The sequence below is a fragment of the Rattus norvegicus genome, chromosome 2 (assembly GCF_021556685.1).
Source record: "Rattus norvegicus strain SHRSP/BbbUtx chromosome 2, alternate assembly SHRSP_T2T, whole genome shotgun sequence".
NCBI classification, from domain to species: Eukaryota; Metazoa; Chordata; class Mammalia; order Rodentia; family Muridae; genus Rattus; species Rattus norvegicus.
In genome coordinates this window covers 97615770-97636112 of record NC_141535.1, presented here as the reverse complement: position 1 = coordinate 97636112, position 20343 = coordinate 97615770, and the positions used below count along the sequence as shown (strand labels likewise).

Sequence of the window (20343 nt, the reverse complement as noted above, 5' to 3'; positions counted from 1 at the left end):
AGTAACTGAAAAACTTTTTCTTCTGCTCTGCCTTCTCCTTTTCCCACCCATTGGCAAAAAGAATGATATTTAAAATAATGTGTTTTTGTTCAAAGAATACCTCAAGTGATAACTGCTAGTTTCCTAAAGCAAAAAGACAGGCAAAGAAAGCAGATTCTGTTATTCGAATATTAATCCTGTTTTTGACAAGAAGGTAAACTGATATAATTGCTTTTCAGTTGAAGGCATGGAGGTTTATACAAGTGTGAAGACATCGGAAAAGGATTAGCATTTTTTTGCATAATGAAAAGCTCTGTTGAATAGAGATCCAAATGGTTGACTGAATGACTAAGATGAAAGGAAGATGAAAATGCAGACTTCTCCTTCTTTATGTCTGTGTTCTGCTCTCTCCAAAGTTATGTTTTCCAATACATGAGCAAACCAGCAGTGGCTCAGATTTCATCAACTTTCCAAATTGTCCTGATTTTTAATGTGATCAGGAAGATATGGATGAAGATAGTACAAACAGGTAGATGATCACCAGAGGCCTATATGTAGAAGGCTTTAAGCAGCATGCTAGTCTAGCCAAATATTGAGTACTAAGTGAACTTTGCTGGTCAAAAAAATAGTTATTTTAAGAGGAGCCAGGAATATGGCATAAATATTTAGTTCATTAAATTATTGACCTTATAGTGTACTCCCTCCCACTGATCAGAAATAACTACTTCAAATGACAAAAGACTTTCTTAGAGGCAGGTCTGTGTATTCTGACTTTTGGTAATGTTAAGTGTTTTAAGTGGTTTGTCAGCTTTTGTAAATACGAAGGGATAGCAGATGAAAATGCAAAGTTGTCTTCTTAGGCTTTAACTCATAAAGCTCGGAATGCAATCTTCTCCTTAGCTTGTAGGTGTATTTTATATTCATTTTAAGTAGGCCTTCTGAAAGATATCAGGGAGCTGTATGCTCACTCCAAATCAATTGCAGTTGGGTTTTTCCTTGTCGCTAGTTAAAGCTGTAATAGGTTATCAGTTCATAATGTAAACAAGTCTCCGATGAAGTTTCTTCAGCCATAATGAGGGCAATGAAAATACTATGTGCCGAGACACCTTCGAAGGTGAGAACTGGTTCTTTTGCATATATGTAAATCAGTATCAGTATAGATCATGATTTGCTCACATGTTGTATCGATGTATATATTTGACAGAAGCTCATTCTAATTGGGGTCACCACAAATGAGTCAAAGAAGGCTGCCCCAGAGCAAAGCTGAAGAATTCCAGCAGATACCATTCTAACCATTTTGTGGCTAGGCAGCAGAATGTCCATTTGTCTCATAGCTTTAGGGTTCAGTTGCTCGGGTTCTGTTATGAAGGTTATATGGAAACTTGAGAAATCACAAGTGTTTTTCTATAAACCCAAGTGTGCAGGTTACCTCTTGAGTACAGCGTATTGTAAAGGAAAAATGTTTGATCTCTTTTATAAAGTCACCCAACTTCTTTACTGGAGTCCTTTTTAAAATTTGTCAAGAAACTCTGGGTTGTTTCAGAAACTTTGATGGCTAACTTTATGATATGCTTGGAAAAAAAGTCTTAAAAGAACAAAAAAGAAATCCACATGGAGGTTATTTTTTTTTACACAAATAAGGGCTCATTAAAGTATTTCCATAAGAAAAATGTGTTAATTTAAAAAATAAATTCATTTATAATTTAAGACATGGTTAAGCAGGCACCATGTGTTGTATCTGGCAGCATTCCAGCCACCATGGATGTGGATCACACATGGGTTAATAGTAGCTTATGTGATGTCTGCATTCTTAGGAAATGGGAAAAAGCCCAGGGTATTCTTATATCAAGATTGCAAGAATCAGACAGAGTGGAATATATGTTTATATGTGAGCAGATGGACACATGTGAGAACTGAAAGTGCACAATTTCTCTTGGCACTTGTTTTACTTATCCCTGACAACACAACCAAGATATTAGTTCACTCCTGGTCTTTAATGGCTCAGGACAAAATGGGCTTTTAATGAGAACTTGGTGGCATTGTTTTCTTGCATAAGGACTGTGCTCCTTGCTGGAGTTGATATTGTGTTAATTCCCTCATTTCAGAGGTTCACAAGCTGCCTTGGAAATTTGATATGGTTTCCCATTTGACATACAATCCTCAGGTCAGGAATGGCTGCTCTCCACTCCCCTACTCAAAGGATTTTGAGTGAAATGAAATACTTGCCACTGAGGAATTTTTGGTTGTATGTACGACATGTAAAAATAGCTTTGACACGAAAGTCAGGTTTGGCAACAGGCATCACTAATATAATTATCCACTTTAACATTCTAGATATTTAAAAAAATAAATACACAAAGATTAAGGATTGGAGTAGACTGAGTTAGTGCATATGTCAGAGTGCTCTTATGGTCCAAGTCAGCTTGGTTATGGGTAGGTTTTGGTCAGTGAGGAGGCTCGGACACTAGCATGTTTCTGTGTGGGAAATATAATGCTTATGTCTGCTGCTTGGCTGTCCAGGGTACATGTCATTTTCAGATGATGGCAACTGGTTGACATATATTCTAGCACAATCTCTAAAAACAAGTTTTATGGATCCCATTTTGCTCTTGCTACAAACCCAGAAAATATGGTACGAATATTTACTTAGATCTGAACCAGGGAAAATTGACTTTTGGGTTAAAAATATGTATTTTTAACTGTCCATAAGGTTGTAAGGTTGTTTGACTTCACTGTAACAAAGAAAGGAAACTCATAGCTGTAACAATATTGATATACAAAAACATACTGTTTGTATGTAACATGGTCTCATTCTTAAAATATAGACCAAATAAAACTTTGAACAGGAAGATTTTGGAGCATCTTAAAATTTGGCTTCAGAAGAACAAGATGAAGAAGCCCAAATATTGATAGGTTCACCTTTTCTCATTCTCATAGGATACCTTCATAAAACCTGTATTAGTTCTCTATGTTTCAGTTTGTAGCACGTAAAAAAAAAAATCAAACCATAAATTTAGGAATGATGTAATTCATACTTAAGACTTCTGAGCTCATTAGATGTCTTAGGGTATTTTTTTTTAGTTTTGTTTTAGTAAATATATTTGTGCTCAAAATTTGATCACATGCCCACTCAGAGTGCACTCACACACATGAATGTGTGTGCAAGCACACACACACACACACACACACACACACACACACACACACACACACACCTGGCCTATACCTAAATGAGTGATTTGCTTTGCTCTCTAGATACTGTGAGATTTTCCTGCCACAGCTAAATTTCCTTCATTTTCTAAGAAGCGATTTAAAAAGCAACTTGGTGCTGAGACCACTAAGAACACTAAAGATGTTAGGGTCAGGAAACAGTCTTCCGTCCATTCAGTTCTGCTAGCTCCTTTGGAAAACTGGAACTGAATCCACAAGTCATCAACACAGCCAGTATGCTAGGAAAGTGTGTTGAGAAGAGCTAGAATTCACTATGTAGGGGTGTGTACTCACCTTTGTATGTTCAAGAAAGGGATTGTGGCATAAATGAAAAATCAAGGCTGTGGGTATTGCAGAAGGAAGCAAAGAAAACTTTGTGAGGGCAGTCCAACAGGGATGTTTTCTCTGAGAAAATGTAGTTTCTGCTTCAAAAGGGGGCTAATCAGAATCTGGACAGCCTCCCAGCTCTGTAACTCTTACACATACTTCTGTGTTATGTAACAGGTTAGTCTAGGTGCTCTAAGTGGCCAAGAAGAGTCTGATTCATAAAAATACTGATGACCTCAGTGACTTAAAATGCATTTTTAATAATCATGAAGATGGTGTGAACAAACAGGAACTTTCTGTTCTGTGTGAGTAAGGTAAAAGAGGACAAAGCTTTGAAGTTTTCGAGGCAGCATAGTGTACAGAAAGAACGCACATAATTCAAGCCAGCCCGTACTTTTGTCCTGTTTACGTTCGACCCGTTTTTCTTTTAAGTAAGTTTGATTACTTCCACTTAAATTGTACTTGATTTCTCAGCAATATAATGACCTGTGTAGACATTGTCAGTTATAAGCTACCTGGATTAATTTAGATGGTGATCTTGTCCAAATGCCCAAATGTCTTTGGAAGCTTTGGTTTCCTATTATTCTGTATCTCCAGGTTTGCTGAACTATAAAATATGTCAGTTTGAAATGACATTATATGTGGTTACGGAGGCTCTTGGTTGAATATGGCATTAAGATGATGAGTGTTTGATGAAGTATATCTACAAGGATGTATGTAGAGTGACCCACGGCTGTGATAAGGTGATAGGACTCGGCAGCAGGTATATCTAGGATGTAGTGAAGGAGACAGTAGCTTTCTGCCATCGTTCTCTCCTTAGCAGGTCTCTGGATGGCATCTAACTAGGCAGGTGGCTCCCACTCTGTCATCACCACTGGTTTAGTTATGATGATGCCTGGATATTTAATGCATTTCATTTTTCTATGAAGCTAATTAGGACAGAAACAGTTTTTAAATAATTCAGACTTTGATCAATTTACATGAACTCTGGAGTGCCGGCAGTCCATTAAATACAATAATAGAAGAGACCACACTACTGGCTTCAGTCTTGCAGTGAACTCAATCTGTTGAGATCATGTGAATCAGAGTGGTTCCAAAACTGGCTTACAAGCAATGGAAACACTTTTCTATATATTTGCTATTAAGAGATTTTGATATGTCACGAAATGAATATAAGTCATACTATTTCATGGTTTCCTACTAACCAAAATTTCTATAAGCCTAGAGGAAAAAAATCCAGTTTTATGTATAAATATGTAAATGTCTACAGATTCATTAAGTTGTCTTTGGGAAATTTCTAGATAAGTTATTAGCATCCACTTGGATTAACTTTTAGGGCAAATCACAGAATTTTGCATTTTTTATAATGATGCATTATTTAATGGAGGATTATGCAGTTTCAGATATGACAGTTTGCCTAAAAGTTAACACATATATAAATGTGATTCTCTTGAACCATATAGAAACTGGAGTCTATTTTCAATACAGTTTTAAAAATAATTTAGTGCATAATAATCTTCCACTCTGATACATGTTTATGAACAGAGTTATTGTTTGTATTTGTATGGAAATATAAGTGGCCTTGGATTGTATGTGCTTGAGAGATATTCAAATAAATTGTAGCCTCTATGGAGGCAGAGGTCATATCCATTTAACTACTGTATTCACACTGATGGGAATATTGGCAATTTCTTCAATTTGTTGGTACCAAAGCTGCTGAGTGACTTGCTAATGATTCTTAAAAGCACACATAGATACCTTCAGTTTATTATACTAACAGACTCTGCTCCCTGTCTCACCTAGGTGCTGAAAAGGAGTGCACAAATTCAAATTGGTTGTTTCTTTTCTGGAGAATTCCTTAGAGAAAACCATTTAGAGCAACGTGAATGGTTTTTTGTTTTAGAAGTCTAGATTGTTGTACAAAGGCACAATTCCCTTTTAAACTGAGAAGAATACTGGAGCCCATAGAAATTCTTGAGCTACAGCACCTAATTCAGAGTAGATAGGTGATCTAGGTTTGTGTGTCTATGTGGAAGGTATAAGAATGTGATCCCTGAATGCATTTTCATTTTGAGGATTTCAGCTCTCTTCTGTCTTAAACTTATGTGCTCTGAATATGAGAATGATTTGCAATTCTCTCTCTCATTGTGTGTGTGTGTGTGTGTGTGTGTGTGTGTGTGTGTGTGTGTTTTCTAGTTTAAAAATGGTTAGTCGGTTAGTTTATTGGTTAGATTGGCTTAGACTGTGGTCTAATCAATAGTCTAAAAGGTAAGAGATGTGAGAAAAAGTGGGGTAGGGCATTTCCTTCTTTAAAAGAAACAAGGTGCAAATTCGTTAGGAATTGAATCATTCTGATTTGCCAGAAGTGGTTTTGTCACAGAAGGCTGATCAAGTATTTGCTGTCAACAAAGAAATCATGGACAGCACTTAAAGTGGCTCACCTTTAATTTGCTCATAAAGCTCACATGAGCACTTGGTTTTGTTCCTGTTCTAAGAAGGGGACAAATGCTAATAAGAACAAGAATAAGAGTTCCTTGCATGGTCCAAAGCCTGACCTACTTTCTTGTGATCTGTTAGGCAACCATTGCCTATGATTGCTGTGTTTTCACAAAGGATTTGAGAAAAGAAGTTAGAGTAAGAACCTACTGTATGTGCTGCATCGTGTATGCATCGAGAACTTGCACCTGGAACTTGGGATCTTAGTCTGTAGCTAGAAGAGTGGAGGCGGTTATGCTAAATCAAATGTTTGACATTCAATTAGCCTAAAGAGCTTCACATGGAATAATATTTGGAAATATTATTAAAAACCCTAATTGAAAAAATATAATGCCATAATAAAACTGATTTTGACAGTCCCTTTTGCTACAGAAGTAAACAGAGAATTCATAACAGAAAGAAGGTAAGAAAAAACTAGACTCCGCATGAAGTAGACCTGAAGAACAAGGCTGCCCTACCCACTGATTGGCCCTGTTTATTTGAGAAGCTTCATTTATATTACATCACAAACAATGTCCTACTCCAGCTGCTCATGTTGAGGGTACAGAAAAGACATTTAAAAGACAGTCCCCTGTCTGGTGTGCACTGACCAGAGGTTTAGTGGTGATTCAAAATTTACTCTAGACTTTCTCTACCACAAATCCAGTTCACACTCATTTCCCTTCTCTCCTTTGATGATCTTTCACAATACATTGCAGGAACCTAGAAGAACCATATTCCGAATGGTGATGAGAGTTAGTGGTGTATCTGTAGATGAAGCTGTACAGTCACATCAGAGCCATCAGCTTGTTTGTCACGACTGGAGTGAAGATGTCAGGACCAATGAGTGTATGAGCACAGAAGAGACAAAAGGGCTTTTGGAGAGACACATTTTTGTACTTGGAGCCAGCAAAGGCTTAGATTTAGCTTCAGGGAAAGATTGGGATTAGACAACACTGTGTACAAATACTTAGCATAACAGAATGATGGACGAGAATAGGAAATATAAGAATGGACACTGTTCTTGACATGCACTTTAGACTGCAACTAAAGAACTAGGGAATTTCCAAGGTAAATGTTGTGTGTGGGTTTAATGATTTAAGTCAGTCTGAAACTACAGGTTTGAGATAGTATCACTTGAAAGATTTGCTGATCATATGCTAAGCATGTGGACATATACTCAACGTGAATACATATGCCCAACACCTGGACTTTAAATTCAGCTGCATTAAAAGAGTTTCAATTTTTGCTTCTATCTAAAACCTATGTAAAGGAACAGTATTTGCATTCACAGAGGTAACATTCAGGTATGAAATGCTTTCCACTTTACAGTGGAAGTTAGTCCTTGATTTCAATAAGAATTTTGACAATGGCTTTCCTGTGACATTGTTGAACTTACACAAAACCAGAAGCTAAACTTTCTTTATACAGACTTCATTCTGAAACATTAATTGAAAAGTAACAGACTTTTCCTACCTCACCTGAGTTCTTATCTTTGATAGGCCAATGTTAGCAGGTTTCTTCCATTTTGGATCCATCTAACTGTTCTCTTTCAGCTAATGTACCCAGACAACCCTTTCTTGTTTCATTCTATTGATTTACAGTGTTAAGGTGGAAGAATCGGATACCTGTTTCCTGCCCTTTGAGTATCTGTCTTCGCGGAGGCTGATTACTTTCTCTCCTAGCTCTTTAGCTGTTTTAAATGTATAATTAGCATTGCATGTCATCTGATAGCCACACTAATTGCTGCCAACTATTGTCTGTTTGCACTTAATGCTGAAACTTGATCAACATCCTGCTTTGGTTGATGTTTGATGGTAAACTTTAATTAACTCTTATTGCATTGAAGAAGAGCTCAAGCTTGGTGCTAACTAATCATTTACCTTCATTATGTCCTGACAGCTCACTTGTCCTTGGTCCTAATAGATACACCAGTCAGTAAATAAACCTGCAAACCTCATGTCTTGTAGTTGTGCCATGCTAATACTTTTCTACTTAAAGTATAAGATGATTGGGGCCAGATAATTATTCAGTTAGTTTTATATCTCTAGTTCTTCAGACACGAATCTTAAATTGCTTCTTTTATGCAAGACAATTTTATTTTAATAGAAACTGTAGATTTGAGATAACATTATTTCTTCAACATGGTCCTAGGAGCATGCATCTTTTGAACCAATACCATTAAGCTTGTCTCCTGTTGGAATTCTTGTAATTATTTTTCCTGAAATACTTTTCCTGTAATGATATTGAAGTTAAAGTAATCAGGTTACCAGCAGATCATGTAAAATCCAACTCAAAATTGCTGGTTGCTTGATTTTAATTTGTCTGACATCAAGTTTGTTTGAAAAGGGATAATATGTAGGTAAACGAAGGAGCTTATAATTATGGTTGACATTTGTTTGTTTATAATGAAATCTAATTAAACTTTATAGATTTAAAACACAAAAGTTAATTACTGAATTGCTCACTTTACTGATGGGCAGCAGTCAAATTAACTTTTAGGGGAAAGAAAGGGAGAGATAGAAAAAGAGATGGAGATCACGGACAAAAGACTCTTCATAGTAGAAATAAAATAACCTCCTACTCTTGGTGATCAAACATAAATTTGCCAAGATTTCATCCAGAAGAACTCTTGGCATTCCACGCATGTTCCCTATTATGTTGGTCCAAATGTGGTTTTTTAATATAAAGTCATTTAAAATATTTACATGGAATATAAAAACAGTTGCATTTGGTAGACTCTAAGAATACTATATAGAGCCACTTGGTAGTGATTTAAAAAATTATACATGTAATTTTCTTTGTTCAAACTATATGAAATCATTTAAAAACATTAAAGTCATTGCTCAGGGAATAACAATGTTTGCTGGAATACCTGACTTGTGATTAGTTTTATAAAGGTAATTATAGTAGGTTTAGACTTCAAGGAATGGTTTTCAAATATGCTTAACACTACTGTATTTATTGTTATGTTGATGGAAATGGTGAAACACAAAAAGTCACAAAGTTATTTTTCCCTTAATACTCAGTTGTTAATACTTCAGTTTTTTTTTAATCTGAGTAGATAGGGAAGGAAAATCACAGCTGTGCCCTGGGACATATTTTTACCATACTGTGTTTGTGATCACACATGAGAAAGGAGGAGAATCACAGACATGCATTAGAACATATTATCATCCTACCATGTGTGTGATGGTTGTTGCTAAGGCAGTAAATCGCTTGACACCAAACATTTTGTATTCAAACATAACATTACATGTGCCAATTATGATTAATTTTAAATATTCCTGTGATATCTTCAGATTGTTTTAAGTGAGAGCTGTTAAGTCAATCACATTTTAATGATGGACAATTTAGGTGCAGGAAAGACATGGCAACTTTGATTTATACATTTCCAGGACATGATTGAAGAATTCATGTTTTCCCCCAAGGAAGCCGAAAGGATTCCATGTTATAGCTTTATAGTCAAGTGTTTCGCACTTGAACTTTCCAATATGATAGGAGCATCCAGCGGGGAGTGGAGAAGGAAGACTAATTGGTCCCCCATTATGATGCCTCAAAATTTAAAGTGATTTACACAATCTTGAAGAACTTCCAGGGAATACATTTGAATGTACTTCAATGCAGACCCCTGCTGAGTTTTAGACTTACATATTTTTTAGGGAAAAGATGTCTAGAAGATCATTTAAGGCTAACTTTACTTTGTGATGAGAAGAAAAGGGGAAGGCGAGGAACACTTAAGTATGAATGGGTCACTGCCATTATCTGATACTTTTATTTTCTTTAGATGGTGAAATGAATCAACGTACTCTGACTATTGGCAAACAACAGCTTTCTAGTAATACTTTAGCTGATTAGCCCCCTTACCCTTTAATGAAGCAACCACCACAAACACTGAGTGTCAGCTGTAATACTAGCAAAACAGTATCAAAGAGGAAACCAGACAAGGGCACAGAACATAAATGCAGTTTGTGTCCTTGCCTCACACCAATGCAAACTATTCATTTTCAATTAGAATGAATAAGAAAATTAGAAATCAGCTCTGTTGGTAGAAATTACCCAAGTTTGTTTCCAGAGGTAGCTAAAGTGTTGGATCCATCTTGCCCACTGATTATGAAATTTTCCTGAAGCAAACAAATAAAATGAGTCATATAATAGCATAATTTGGTTAAAGAGAGACTATTGATTCTTCTGTAAGCAAAGTAGCTGGAGTTTGATTAAAGTTGTAAAGAAAACTGAGTAAAATCCCCATTTCCCACAACTAATCTAATTAAGAACTATTGGACTTAGCGGGAAAGTATGCTTCTCTGCATTTGCTCCACAGCACATATGTTTAATGCTACGTAACTGTCATGTAACATCTATGTAGATTTAGTGACCTAAGAGGAAAAGAGAAAGGAGACTAGGAAAGAAGGGAAGGAAAGAAAGAATCAAAGATACAGAAGATGAGGCTTCAATCACAAGGGTCCTATTTATAGAGAGGGAAACCAATCTCCCCTGAATCGCTAATTTAGACTTTAATGAGAAAAATGAGAAGGAAACAAGGGAAAATGACTTAGTTGACTCACGAAACTTTGTAAACTTTCCCTTCTTAAAAATGCGCCTGTTCTAAATACTGAATATATTTGGTTACATCCTTCTATTCAAACTTAATTACCTTCTCCCCTTTGTCATGACATGGGTGGAAAGTTTTTGCAGTGTCAGGAGAGGTCGTCACACATTCTTTTGCAGTTCGCTTCATTAATTCCTTCTTGCAGAAGCATTCTCTCGTGCTGGGAAGGTAGAAGGCTGTAACAGAAGAGCCCTGGAACATCAGCAGGAAGCTCTAAGCTGGTTAATGCAGTATAATTGTCTGGACATAGACTGGTCTTTGTTTGTGTGGTTCACTCCGAATCAGCTGTAATTAACTCCAGAGTGTTTCCAGATTGCCAGCAAAGAAAAATTACAGCTTTTCTGTTTTAAATTGTAAAGCTCACAAACATTAACTATGGAGATTGCCTTTACTTTGATATATTTCTGTCCTGCAAGGAAAGATAAAAGCTTACTTGAGTCCCCCCCACCCCACCTCTAAAAATGTGCTTTTGTTAAGCTCCTTGATTTAATGTCTGCTGGAACATAATGGGTCCTAATAGTTGGGTTTGAGACCTTTTTACTTAGTATTTTCAACCTTTTGCCGTCCCCATTGCTAACCTTTTTTAACACTGAGGATTATGCAATATTTTCTATGAGATACTAAATGCCTGATTAAAATAAACAAGTAAATTCCCTTGAAGGGAAGCATCTTCTAGGCTTGAGGTCAAATGTGTCTTCTGATAGAATCGGGGCTTCCATTCTGGTACATCACCTGTGTCTTGATATATCAAAATAAGGATGTGACCAAAGGACCATTTGACTACCTCCTTCCTGGAGTCCGTGAGCCACACCCTATTCCAAACTCCAGTACAGTAGTTTGTAATTATGAATTCCAGCATGGATAAAAGTAAGGTAGTGGTGTGAACTAATACATCCCGGCACACAAAAGATCTGTCAGCAACTAATGCAAAAAAAAAAGCCAAAAATCTTTTTTTTTCTTTCTTCTGAATTCAACAATAAGGAATTTAAGCCTCAATGTGGCTTTAGCAAGCAAAGAAAAGAAGCTCTTGGTGTCTGCATAATACCACTTTGATGGATTTTTTTCATCAGTTCTCTGTACGTGGCAACAAATAAACAAGTATAATTATACTTGTGAAGGCCTATTCATTGCTTTGTCAGGATTAGATATATGTGCCGTTTTCACACTGCGCCTCTCTTTTGTCTTTGCCTAACTCACTATGACATATTGATAGAGGATTTGGAATGGGGAAAAGGCCACAGCAGAGACAGTGATGACCTTTTGGAAACTTGATATAATTCAAGGATTTTTATTTATTTTCTTTTTTTTTGTAAACTTCTTACCAAATTCCCTTATACGCAGACAACTTTTAACTCATTTCAGATAGAGTAAATAAAGACCCAGAGTTTTAGAAGAGAGCGGAGAGCAGAGGGCAGAGGGCAGAGGAGAATAAAGACAATAGAGGAGCCCCCTGGTCTTCTCTCCCAGCACTTAGCAGAGTGGCCAACCTAGCATTCTTTCCCCATTATTCTGGCCTCTTGATCAGATCACGTTCTTTTTAATCATTTCACAAACACTGTCTCACTGGACCGTAGAAGAGGGCCGGGGCGGCCTCAATTAAAAAGCAGAGGCAAAACTGGCCTCTGATTTTGGGTTCTAATGGGAACTCTGAGTGCTGAATACAAAGGCATTCTCCTATTGTGCGGAAACCCCCACCCCCTTTTATTAGAAGGGCTCCTCTTAGGTGGGTTTGGCCATTTAGCAGAGCAGAGTTTAGGGAGCAGTGACTGCAGAGGAAAGCAGAGCAGAAGCCAAGGGGGAAAAAGTTCTTTTCTGCATATTGTCTGTTGCTTCCGAAAAAGGGGATTTGACAGGATCAAAGTCACTGATCTTGCAAATTCCTGAGAATACCAAAAAACGTGTACAAGTACTCTAAGTAGACCAGAAGGTATGTATTGCTCTGAATTTAGCATAAAAGTTAGAGCAGGTTTTGTCTAAGGAATTTCCTGAAGACTTTTGTATTTTTTAAAAACGGGATATTTGGCCGTAGAAACTAGGAATTGGTGACGATTAAATAGAAGCCAGTTTTGATGGGAAAGCAACTTTTACAGTGAATTAATGTGCTATGAAATTATTTGGGAATGCTTCTGTGGTTGATGTCAAATAGCCTTCAAACTGGGGGTTTTACAAAGCTAGTACAAGCTTCCTACATGAGCCCTATCACTAAAAGGAAAACTTCATTTGGCAATGATGAGAGTGACTAGCTTGGCATCATATTTAGTGCCTGAAAAATACTAATTTAAGTACCTTTTTAACCACGCAGAAGAAAGAGTCCCATCAGAATACACTGCCAAACCTTGCTAGGTTAAAGTCAATAGCTACATAAAAATACTAAAATTAGGTAATATGTTGCTATCTATACCAAATAGATAGTTTTGTTGGTGGGGATTTTAGAGTGAAATGTAATTGCAATTGTATAGAAGACTTACATGTTTGACCTGTTTTTTGATTAATGTGTGTCTTATTGAGATAAAATGGATAGACACTTTGACGTAAAATTGCATAAAAGTTTTATACAAAGTATATCCTAGCACATTTCTGATGTGAATTCCTTTAACATAGTCTCCATAATTTTTCCTTTTGCCTCCTTTAATATAAAATGAAAAAATGGGATCTATGCTATGTAGAGAAATACTGAAATGAAATAATGTAGCGAGAGTAAATACTGTAGAAATACTGTATAGCGCCCAGTTGTCATTGAGCCCTGGTGTTTGACTGCACCTTCCATATAATGTCTGTAAGGAACATTTGATGTACATTCAGAACCTATATAATAACTGTTGCATATGTTTTACTGTGAGGCAAAAACTATGGTAAGGATAAGATCAAAGTGGTAGTGATAATTTTATTTTTAATAAAATAATTAATATAATTATTATAGCTCAGAAACTCATGTCTGATTTATGCTTAGTAGCTTTTCTTACTCTTTGGCGTACAGAACATCAGTTTTACATTAGATATATGTATAAATTGAGTGTTATCATTGATGGAAAGTATGATCCAGGTCCCTAGATCGTCCTGTTTAACCTATTTATCTAATAGTGTCATTGTTTTCATCCCAAACATCCAGCCTCTGCCTCCCTTCCACCTGTTTTCCAGGTCAGTTTAGCAATGTATTGCATTTTAGGCATTTTGACTGCCTTCCAAAATGTATACATTATGCAGAATCAGTACATGCAAAGGTAAACAATGTTTATGGACTAATTAGAAAATTATTAGCCTTTTATGCTTATTGTGATCAAATTATTTCAGAGATTTTAAAAAGCTACGTGCATGCCACAGAGATAATTAACCTGCAGCTCATCCATGATTAAAATTACACACTAAGCTTTGTGTTGTTTGCCCCATAGGCAATTAGAGTGCCATTTTAACTGTCTCAGATACCAAAACCAATTTTGATTTTGTCATCAATCTATGATTATCTTTTGGTGTATTATAAACTGATCATTTCCCCTCTGATTTGGTGAACAAAATTAGATTTGATTACAGTAAGAGCATTACTGACAGGGTCTTAGTACTTACATGCCTGTGACCTTCAATGACGTCTACCTTTTAAACAAACTTTTTAAAAGGAATTACTAAGATATGCCAAAATATAGGTGAACTCAACCTTTTCTTTTCTTCATATCTCTCAGACACAATGAAGGCTCTATCAGCATGCAGGAGTGGGAGAAGTGTCAGGGACAGAGATTCAGAATATCTGTAATAACAGCTGTAATTCTCTACGTAATGTAGAATACCCGTTTTTTTTTTCCACTGAAAATGTCATGATATGTAAAAACATGGTTTCTTCTAAAATAAGGGTCTGTTAGCCTTGAAGTTATGGGCTTCTTGGATCCTAAGATTTGAGAGAAGTTTGCTTACCTGTTTCATAAAAGCAAGACCGTGTCTGTGTCATAGGCTGAAAATAAACACCAAAGTTTCATGCCACTCAGCTGCTGTGTACAGTGCCATCGTTGTGCAAAATGAGTGATCTGCACTGCAGGGACTCGGAGAGCCCAGCTGAAGTCAGACTGCAGTAACAGAGTCTGGAGTTTGCATATGAACACATCCACACGCAGCTGCATGCACATGCACAGAAAAGAACACACGTTTAACTTGCACATGCTCAACTTTCTCTGGGCGTTTGACATTAGAAATGGATCAGGCTTTGATTGGGTGACTCTTTTCTGAAACAAAGGAAATATGTAATCTAAGTTTTTAAAATATTGAAGGATTTTCATCTAGAGTGCTTGCATGAGATTAAATCAGGGGAGATGTTGGCAGAGGCACTAAAGGAGGCAACTCACTAGGACTGATAACATCAAATGATATTTTAATGGCGTTCATTGCACATTGCACTTCAAAACAAAACGAGTGAGTGTGGTTGTCCCCAAGGATGATAGGACTGGCCACAGTAAATATTAAGTTCTGTTCTGTTGCTCATCGAGGTGCCTGAAGTGTGGGGAAGAATGGTGATTGGTGCGTAGTCAGGTCCAGCCAGGCACCTGCTGAGACCCTTTGCGCAGGCAAGATTTGTAGTAAGCTGATTTACTGGCCAAATAAAAACCAGCGAAGAGTCTGGCTTGCACAGCCTGGAACTTTAATATTTCTCAGATTTGTTGGGCTCTCTCTCTCTCTCTCTCTCTCTCTCTCTCTCTCTCTCTCTCTCTCTCATGCCCACCTCCCCTCTCTAGCCACTGCCTGATAGAGAATAAGAAAATTAAAAACAAACCAAAAAAATCAAACAACAACAGTCATTTGTACTGTACATCCATTGTGCTGCTTTGTATGAAAATTCTTTACATTCTACTAGGATTGTTTGCATTTAAAGGCCTTTATATTCAGTGCATGCCTTTTTTCTTTTTGAAAACAGAATGAAAAAAAATAGCAGGATTTCTGCAACAAATTTGGGTTTAATGTGAATGCTCAGAGTGATTTCAGTAACACCTAAGCAGGAACTTCTATGATAGCTATCAACATTAGTTTGTTACATTTATATAAAGTCTGTCTGTAATAGATAGGTGTGATGGTTTTAAGTTTTTCCTCCTCAACTTTTTAGACAGTCAAGTTTACAGTAGCTGTGAATTAGTGATGGGCTATTAGTGAGCTGTGTCATTATTTAATAAAAATGGCTTCTCTCACCTCATTTTTTATCCAGGTCCCTGACAGGCTGGATGAAATGAGATCCCCATGTAGCAATTGCCATGGAAACCTGTGACTCTCCTCCTATCTCAAGGCAGGAAAATGGGCAGAGCACATCAAAGCTATGTGGAACTACACAACTTGATAATGAGGTGCCAGAGAAAGTTGCAGGGATGGAGCCTGACAGGGAAAACAGCTCCTCACATGACAACCTGAAAACAGAGGAGCATGAACGCAAAAGCGAAGTCTTGCTGGGTTTCAGCATTGAGAATGCAGCTGCCACTCAGGTCACCTCTGCAAAGGAGATACCCTGCAACGAATGTGCCACTTCTTTTCCCAGTTTACAGAAATACATGGAACACCACTGCCCTAATGCCCGCCTTCCTGTCCTGAAGGACGATGAGAGTGAGACCAGCGAGTTAGAGGACAGTGACGTGGAAAACTTAACAGGGGAGATAGTTTACCAGCCTGATGGGTCAGCTTATATAATTGAGGACTCCAAAGAAAGTGGGCAGAACGCACAGACTGGGGCAAACAGCAAACTCTTTTCAACAGCAATGTTTCTGGACTCCCTGGCATCTGTTGGAGAGAAGAGTGATCAGTCTGCTTCGGGCCCTGTGTCGTTCTACCCACAGATCATCAACACTTTTCATATCGCTTCATCCCTCGGGAAACCATTTACAGCCGATCCGGCTTTCCCAAATACCTCAGCATTAGCAGGAGTTGGTCCTGTGTTGCACAGTTTCCGTGTCTATGATCTCCGACACAAGAGAGAGAAAGACTATCTAACCAGTGATGGCTCAGCCAAAAACTCCTGTGTGTCCAAAGATGTCCCTAACAATGTGGACTTGTCCAAATTCGATGGTTGTGTTACTGATGGGAAGAGGAAACCTGTTTTAATGTGTTTCTTGTGCAAATTGTCTTTTGGTTATATCAGGTCGTTTGTAACCCATGCTGTGCATGATCATCGGATGACTCTCAATGATGAGGAGCAGAGGCTCCTCAGTAATAAATGCGTCTCCGCCATAATACAGGGGATTGGCAAAGACAAAGAACCTCTTATAAGCTTTCTGGAACCAAAAAAATCCACTTCTGTTTATCCCCATTTTTCTACTACAAACCTCATAGGACCTGATCCAACCTTCCGCGGTTTATGGAGCGCTTTTCATGTTGAAAACGGTGACTCTTTGCCGGCTGGCTTTGCCTTCTTGAAAGGAAGCGCAAGCCCTTCCAGCTCAGCAGAACAGCCGCTGGGGATCACCCAAATGCCAAAGGCTGAAGTGAACCTGGGGGGGCTGTCTAGTTTAGTAGTGAACACCCCAATTACCTCTGTCTCCCTCAGCCACTCATCATCTGAGTCTAGCAAGATGTCAGAGAGCAAAGACCAAGAGAACAACTGTGAAAGGCCAAAAGAAAATACAGTCTTACACCCGAATGGGGAGTGCCCTATCAAAAGTGAACCCAATGAACCGGGAGATGAGGATGAAGAGGATGCATATTCCAATGAACTCGATGACGAGGAAGTAGGCGAACTCACCGATAGTATTGGTAATAAAGACTTCCCTCTCTTAAACCAAAGCATTTCTCCTTTATCATCCAGTGTGCTAAAATTTATTGAAAAAGGTACCTCGTCGTCCTCCTCGGGGACTAGTGCTGATGATGCAGAGAAGAAAACACAGGCCGCCGCCGCCGCCGCCGCCGGAAGGAACAGTGGCAATGTTACTAATAGCTACGGCATTGGTGGCAAGGACTTTGCAGACGGAAGCGTCAGTAGAGATGGTGCCACAGCAGCTCATCCCAGTGAAACGACCCGGGGAGACGAGGACAGTTCAATGACTTCACACCAGCATGGCTTCACCCCGAGCACACCTGGTACACCAGGTCCTGGAGGAGATGGCTCCCCAGGCAATGGCATTGAGTGTCCAAAGTGTGACACGGTTTTGGGGTCTTCAAGGTCTCTTGGTGGTCACATGACTATGATGCACTCGAGGAACTCATGTAAAACCCTGAAATGTCCCAAATGTAACTGGCACTACAAATATCAGCAGACTCTGGAGGCCCATATGAAGGAGAAGCACCCCGAGCCAGGTGGCTCTTGTGTTTATTGTAAGACTGGACAGCCTCATCCCAGGCTTGCCCGGGGAGAGAGTTACACGTGTGGTTATAAACCCTTCCGTTGTGAGGTTTGTAACTACTCTACCACTACCAAAGGCAACCTCAGTATTCATATGCAGTCTGACAAGCACCTGAACAATGTTCAGAATCTTCAGAATGGCAACGGCGAGCAGGTGTTTGGCCACTCTGCCCCAGCCCCCAACACTAGCCTCAGTGGCTGCGGAACACCCTCCCCTTCCAAACCCAAGCAGAAACCCACCTGGCGGTGTGAGGTTTGCGACTATGAAACCAACGTGGCTAGGAACCTTCGGATTCACATGACCAGCGAGAAACACATGCACAATATGATGCTTCTGCAGCAGAACATGAAACAGATCCAGCACAATCTTCATCTGGGCCTCGCCCCGGCAGAGGCTGAGCTCTACCAATACTACCTGGCTCAGAACATAGGCCTGACAGGAACGAAGCTGGAAAATCCTGCAGATCCTCAGCTCCTGATTAATCCCTTCCAGCTCGACTCTGCTACAGCAGCGGCTCTGGCACCGGGACTTGGTTAGTACTCCCTTTTCTGCACTATTGTCAGTTTTGAATCATATTTTCACTTGATCTCTGGTGGGGGAGCACTGACAAACTGGGGACAATTTGCTAGAAAGGCCTTTCTCTTAAACTGCATAGGCAAACTGCAGAAAGATACATTGCTTTAAAGCTAAATTAAATCCAGAGAGTAAGGAGTTGAGAAATTAGTGACCGCATATAAGAAGTTAGGAAATTTTGTCTGCATTGGATAGGACCATTAAAATGCTAATTTACATACTTTGTTTACCATCATTAGCCATACATTTGACAAAATTTGTACGTTTATTTGGGGTGATTATTGCCCAAGACATCAAACATAAGCCATCGTGATTTTAATTAAACATTTTTGAAAAAATATTTGAATGCCTGTAATTGCTCATAATTAATCTTACAATAATCCCATTACCTTATCCAGGTATTTGGGAGGATGTTATAGGCAACAAGTGCAGAATCAGGCAAATCCCCTCAAGCTTTTGAAGACAAATTGGGAAATAACAATTAGTGTTCATGTAAGTCTATCTAGGCTCTTAAATCACAAACATGTGACTGTTTTGTTATGGTATTGATCAACTTTCTTGCACTGGAAAATACAAATTTCAAATTTCAGGATGACATCATGCCCAGTAGGAGTAATTAAAGCTATCTGATGAGGGAATTTAGAAGTTGAAAGGAATGATTGTAATTGATCCTGATCCAATCCTATTACAGCTTTTTATAGTTTAAGCTCCAGAGAAAGCACATTTCTTGTCAAGACATTTTTTTTTACATTCTTTCATGTGTGCTGTGTTTTCTAGTCTCTATTTTTCCTTTTAATTTTTTCCCTGTAGTAAATAATGAGCTGCCGCCTGAAATCCGGCTTGCCAGTGGTCAGCTAATGGGTGATGACCTGTCCCTCCTTACTGCAGGAGAGCTGTCACCTTATATCAGTGACCCAGCGCTGAAGCTATTCCAGTGTGCTGTTTGCAACAAATTCACCTCTGACAGCCTGGAGGCTCTAAGTGTGCATGTGAACAGCGACCGCTCTCTCCCTGAAGAGGACTGGAGAGCTGTAATTGGAGATATCTACCAGTGCAAGCTCTGCAACTACAACACACAGCTCAAAGCCAACTTCCAGCTCCACTGCAAGACTGATAAGCATATGCAGAAGTACCAGCTGGTGGCCCACATCAAGGAAGGGGGCAAAACCAATGAGTGGAGGCTGAAGTGCATTGCCATTGGCAACCCCGTTCACCTAAAGTGTAATGCCTGTGACTACTACACCAACAGTGTGGATAAATTACGACTGCATACTACCAATCACAGGCACGAGGCGGCCCTGAAACTCTACAAGGTAAGCCGTACCATCCATTTTCATTGGCACAGAGTAGACAAGGGCATTAACCATTTCAGGGTTTGGAGCATAGACTGTCGAGGAGAGGGCAGGTGCAAGGATCAAGATGCACAGTTTCTGTTACCATTCCTAAAGGCATATGAAATGCACACCAGTGGAAACTAGGGACTTGCTCCTTTCCCTTTTTCCACCTCTCTCAGAGGCATGAATTGCTTCACTGGCTTCCAACAACAAAAGAATGTTTTCTGGCTATTGCCATTAGGAAAATGGTACTTTAAAGTTGTGTTTTATTTATTGTTTTTAGAAAACAAAAACAGAATATCACTAAGTGTTAATGGGTACAAGAAACAGAGGGCACAGGCAGTACCTACACTGCAAATGTATCATTTGATTGGTAATAAACAGGATATTTGTGTATGTACACTCTTGCTGACATAGAAAAACATACTCTTGCTTAGCGTCAGTTAGAAGTCTCTTCAAGAAAACTTTGTTGTTCTTTTGCATGATTGTTTTCCCAACTAGTAATGCTTTCTCTCCTTCCCAAAGCGTGTTGCCT

General features: G+C 38.7%; 1 protein-coding gene across 3 annotated transcripts in view; it reads left to right on the top strand.

Annotated features, from left to right (window-relative positions):
• Zfhx4 (zinc finger homeobox 4) overlaps window positions 1-20343 on the top strand; it is a 183198-nt gene that overhangs the window by 6574 nt on the left and 156281 nt on the right. For 2 of the 3 annotated variants that reach the window (NM_001446664.1, XM_087621889.1), the window contains 2 exon segments: window positions 15783-18433; window positions 19285-19787. In NM_001446664.1, coding sequence (NP_001433593.1) covers window positions 15829-18433; window positions 19285-19787 — 3108 coding nt within the window. In that variant the 5' untranslated portion in view covers window positions 15783-15828. 3 annotated transcript variants of the gene reach the window in all.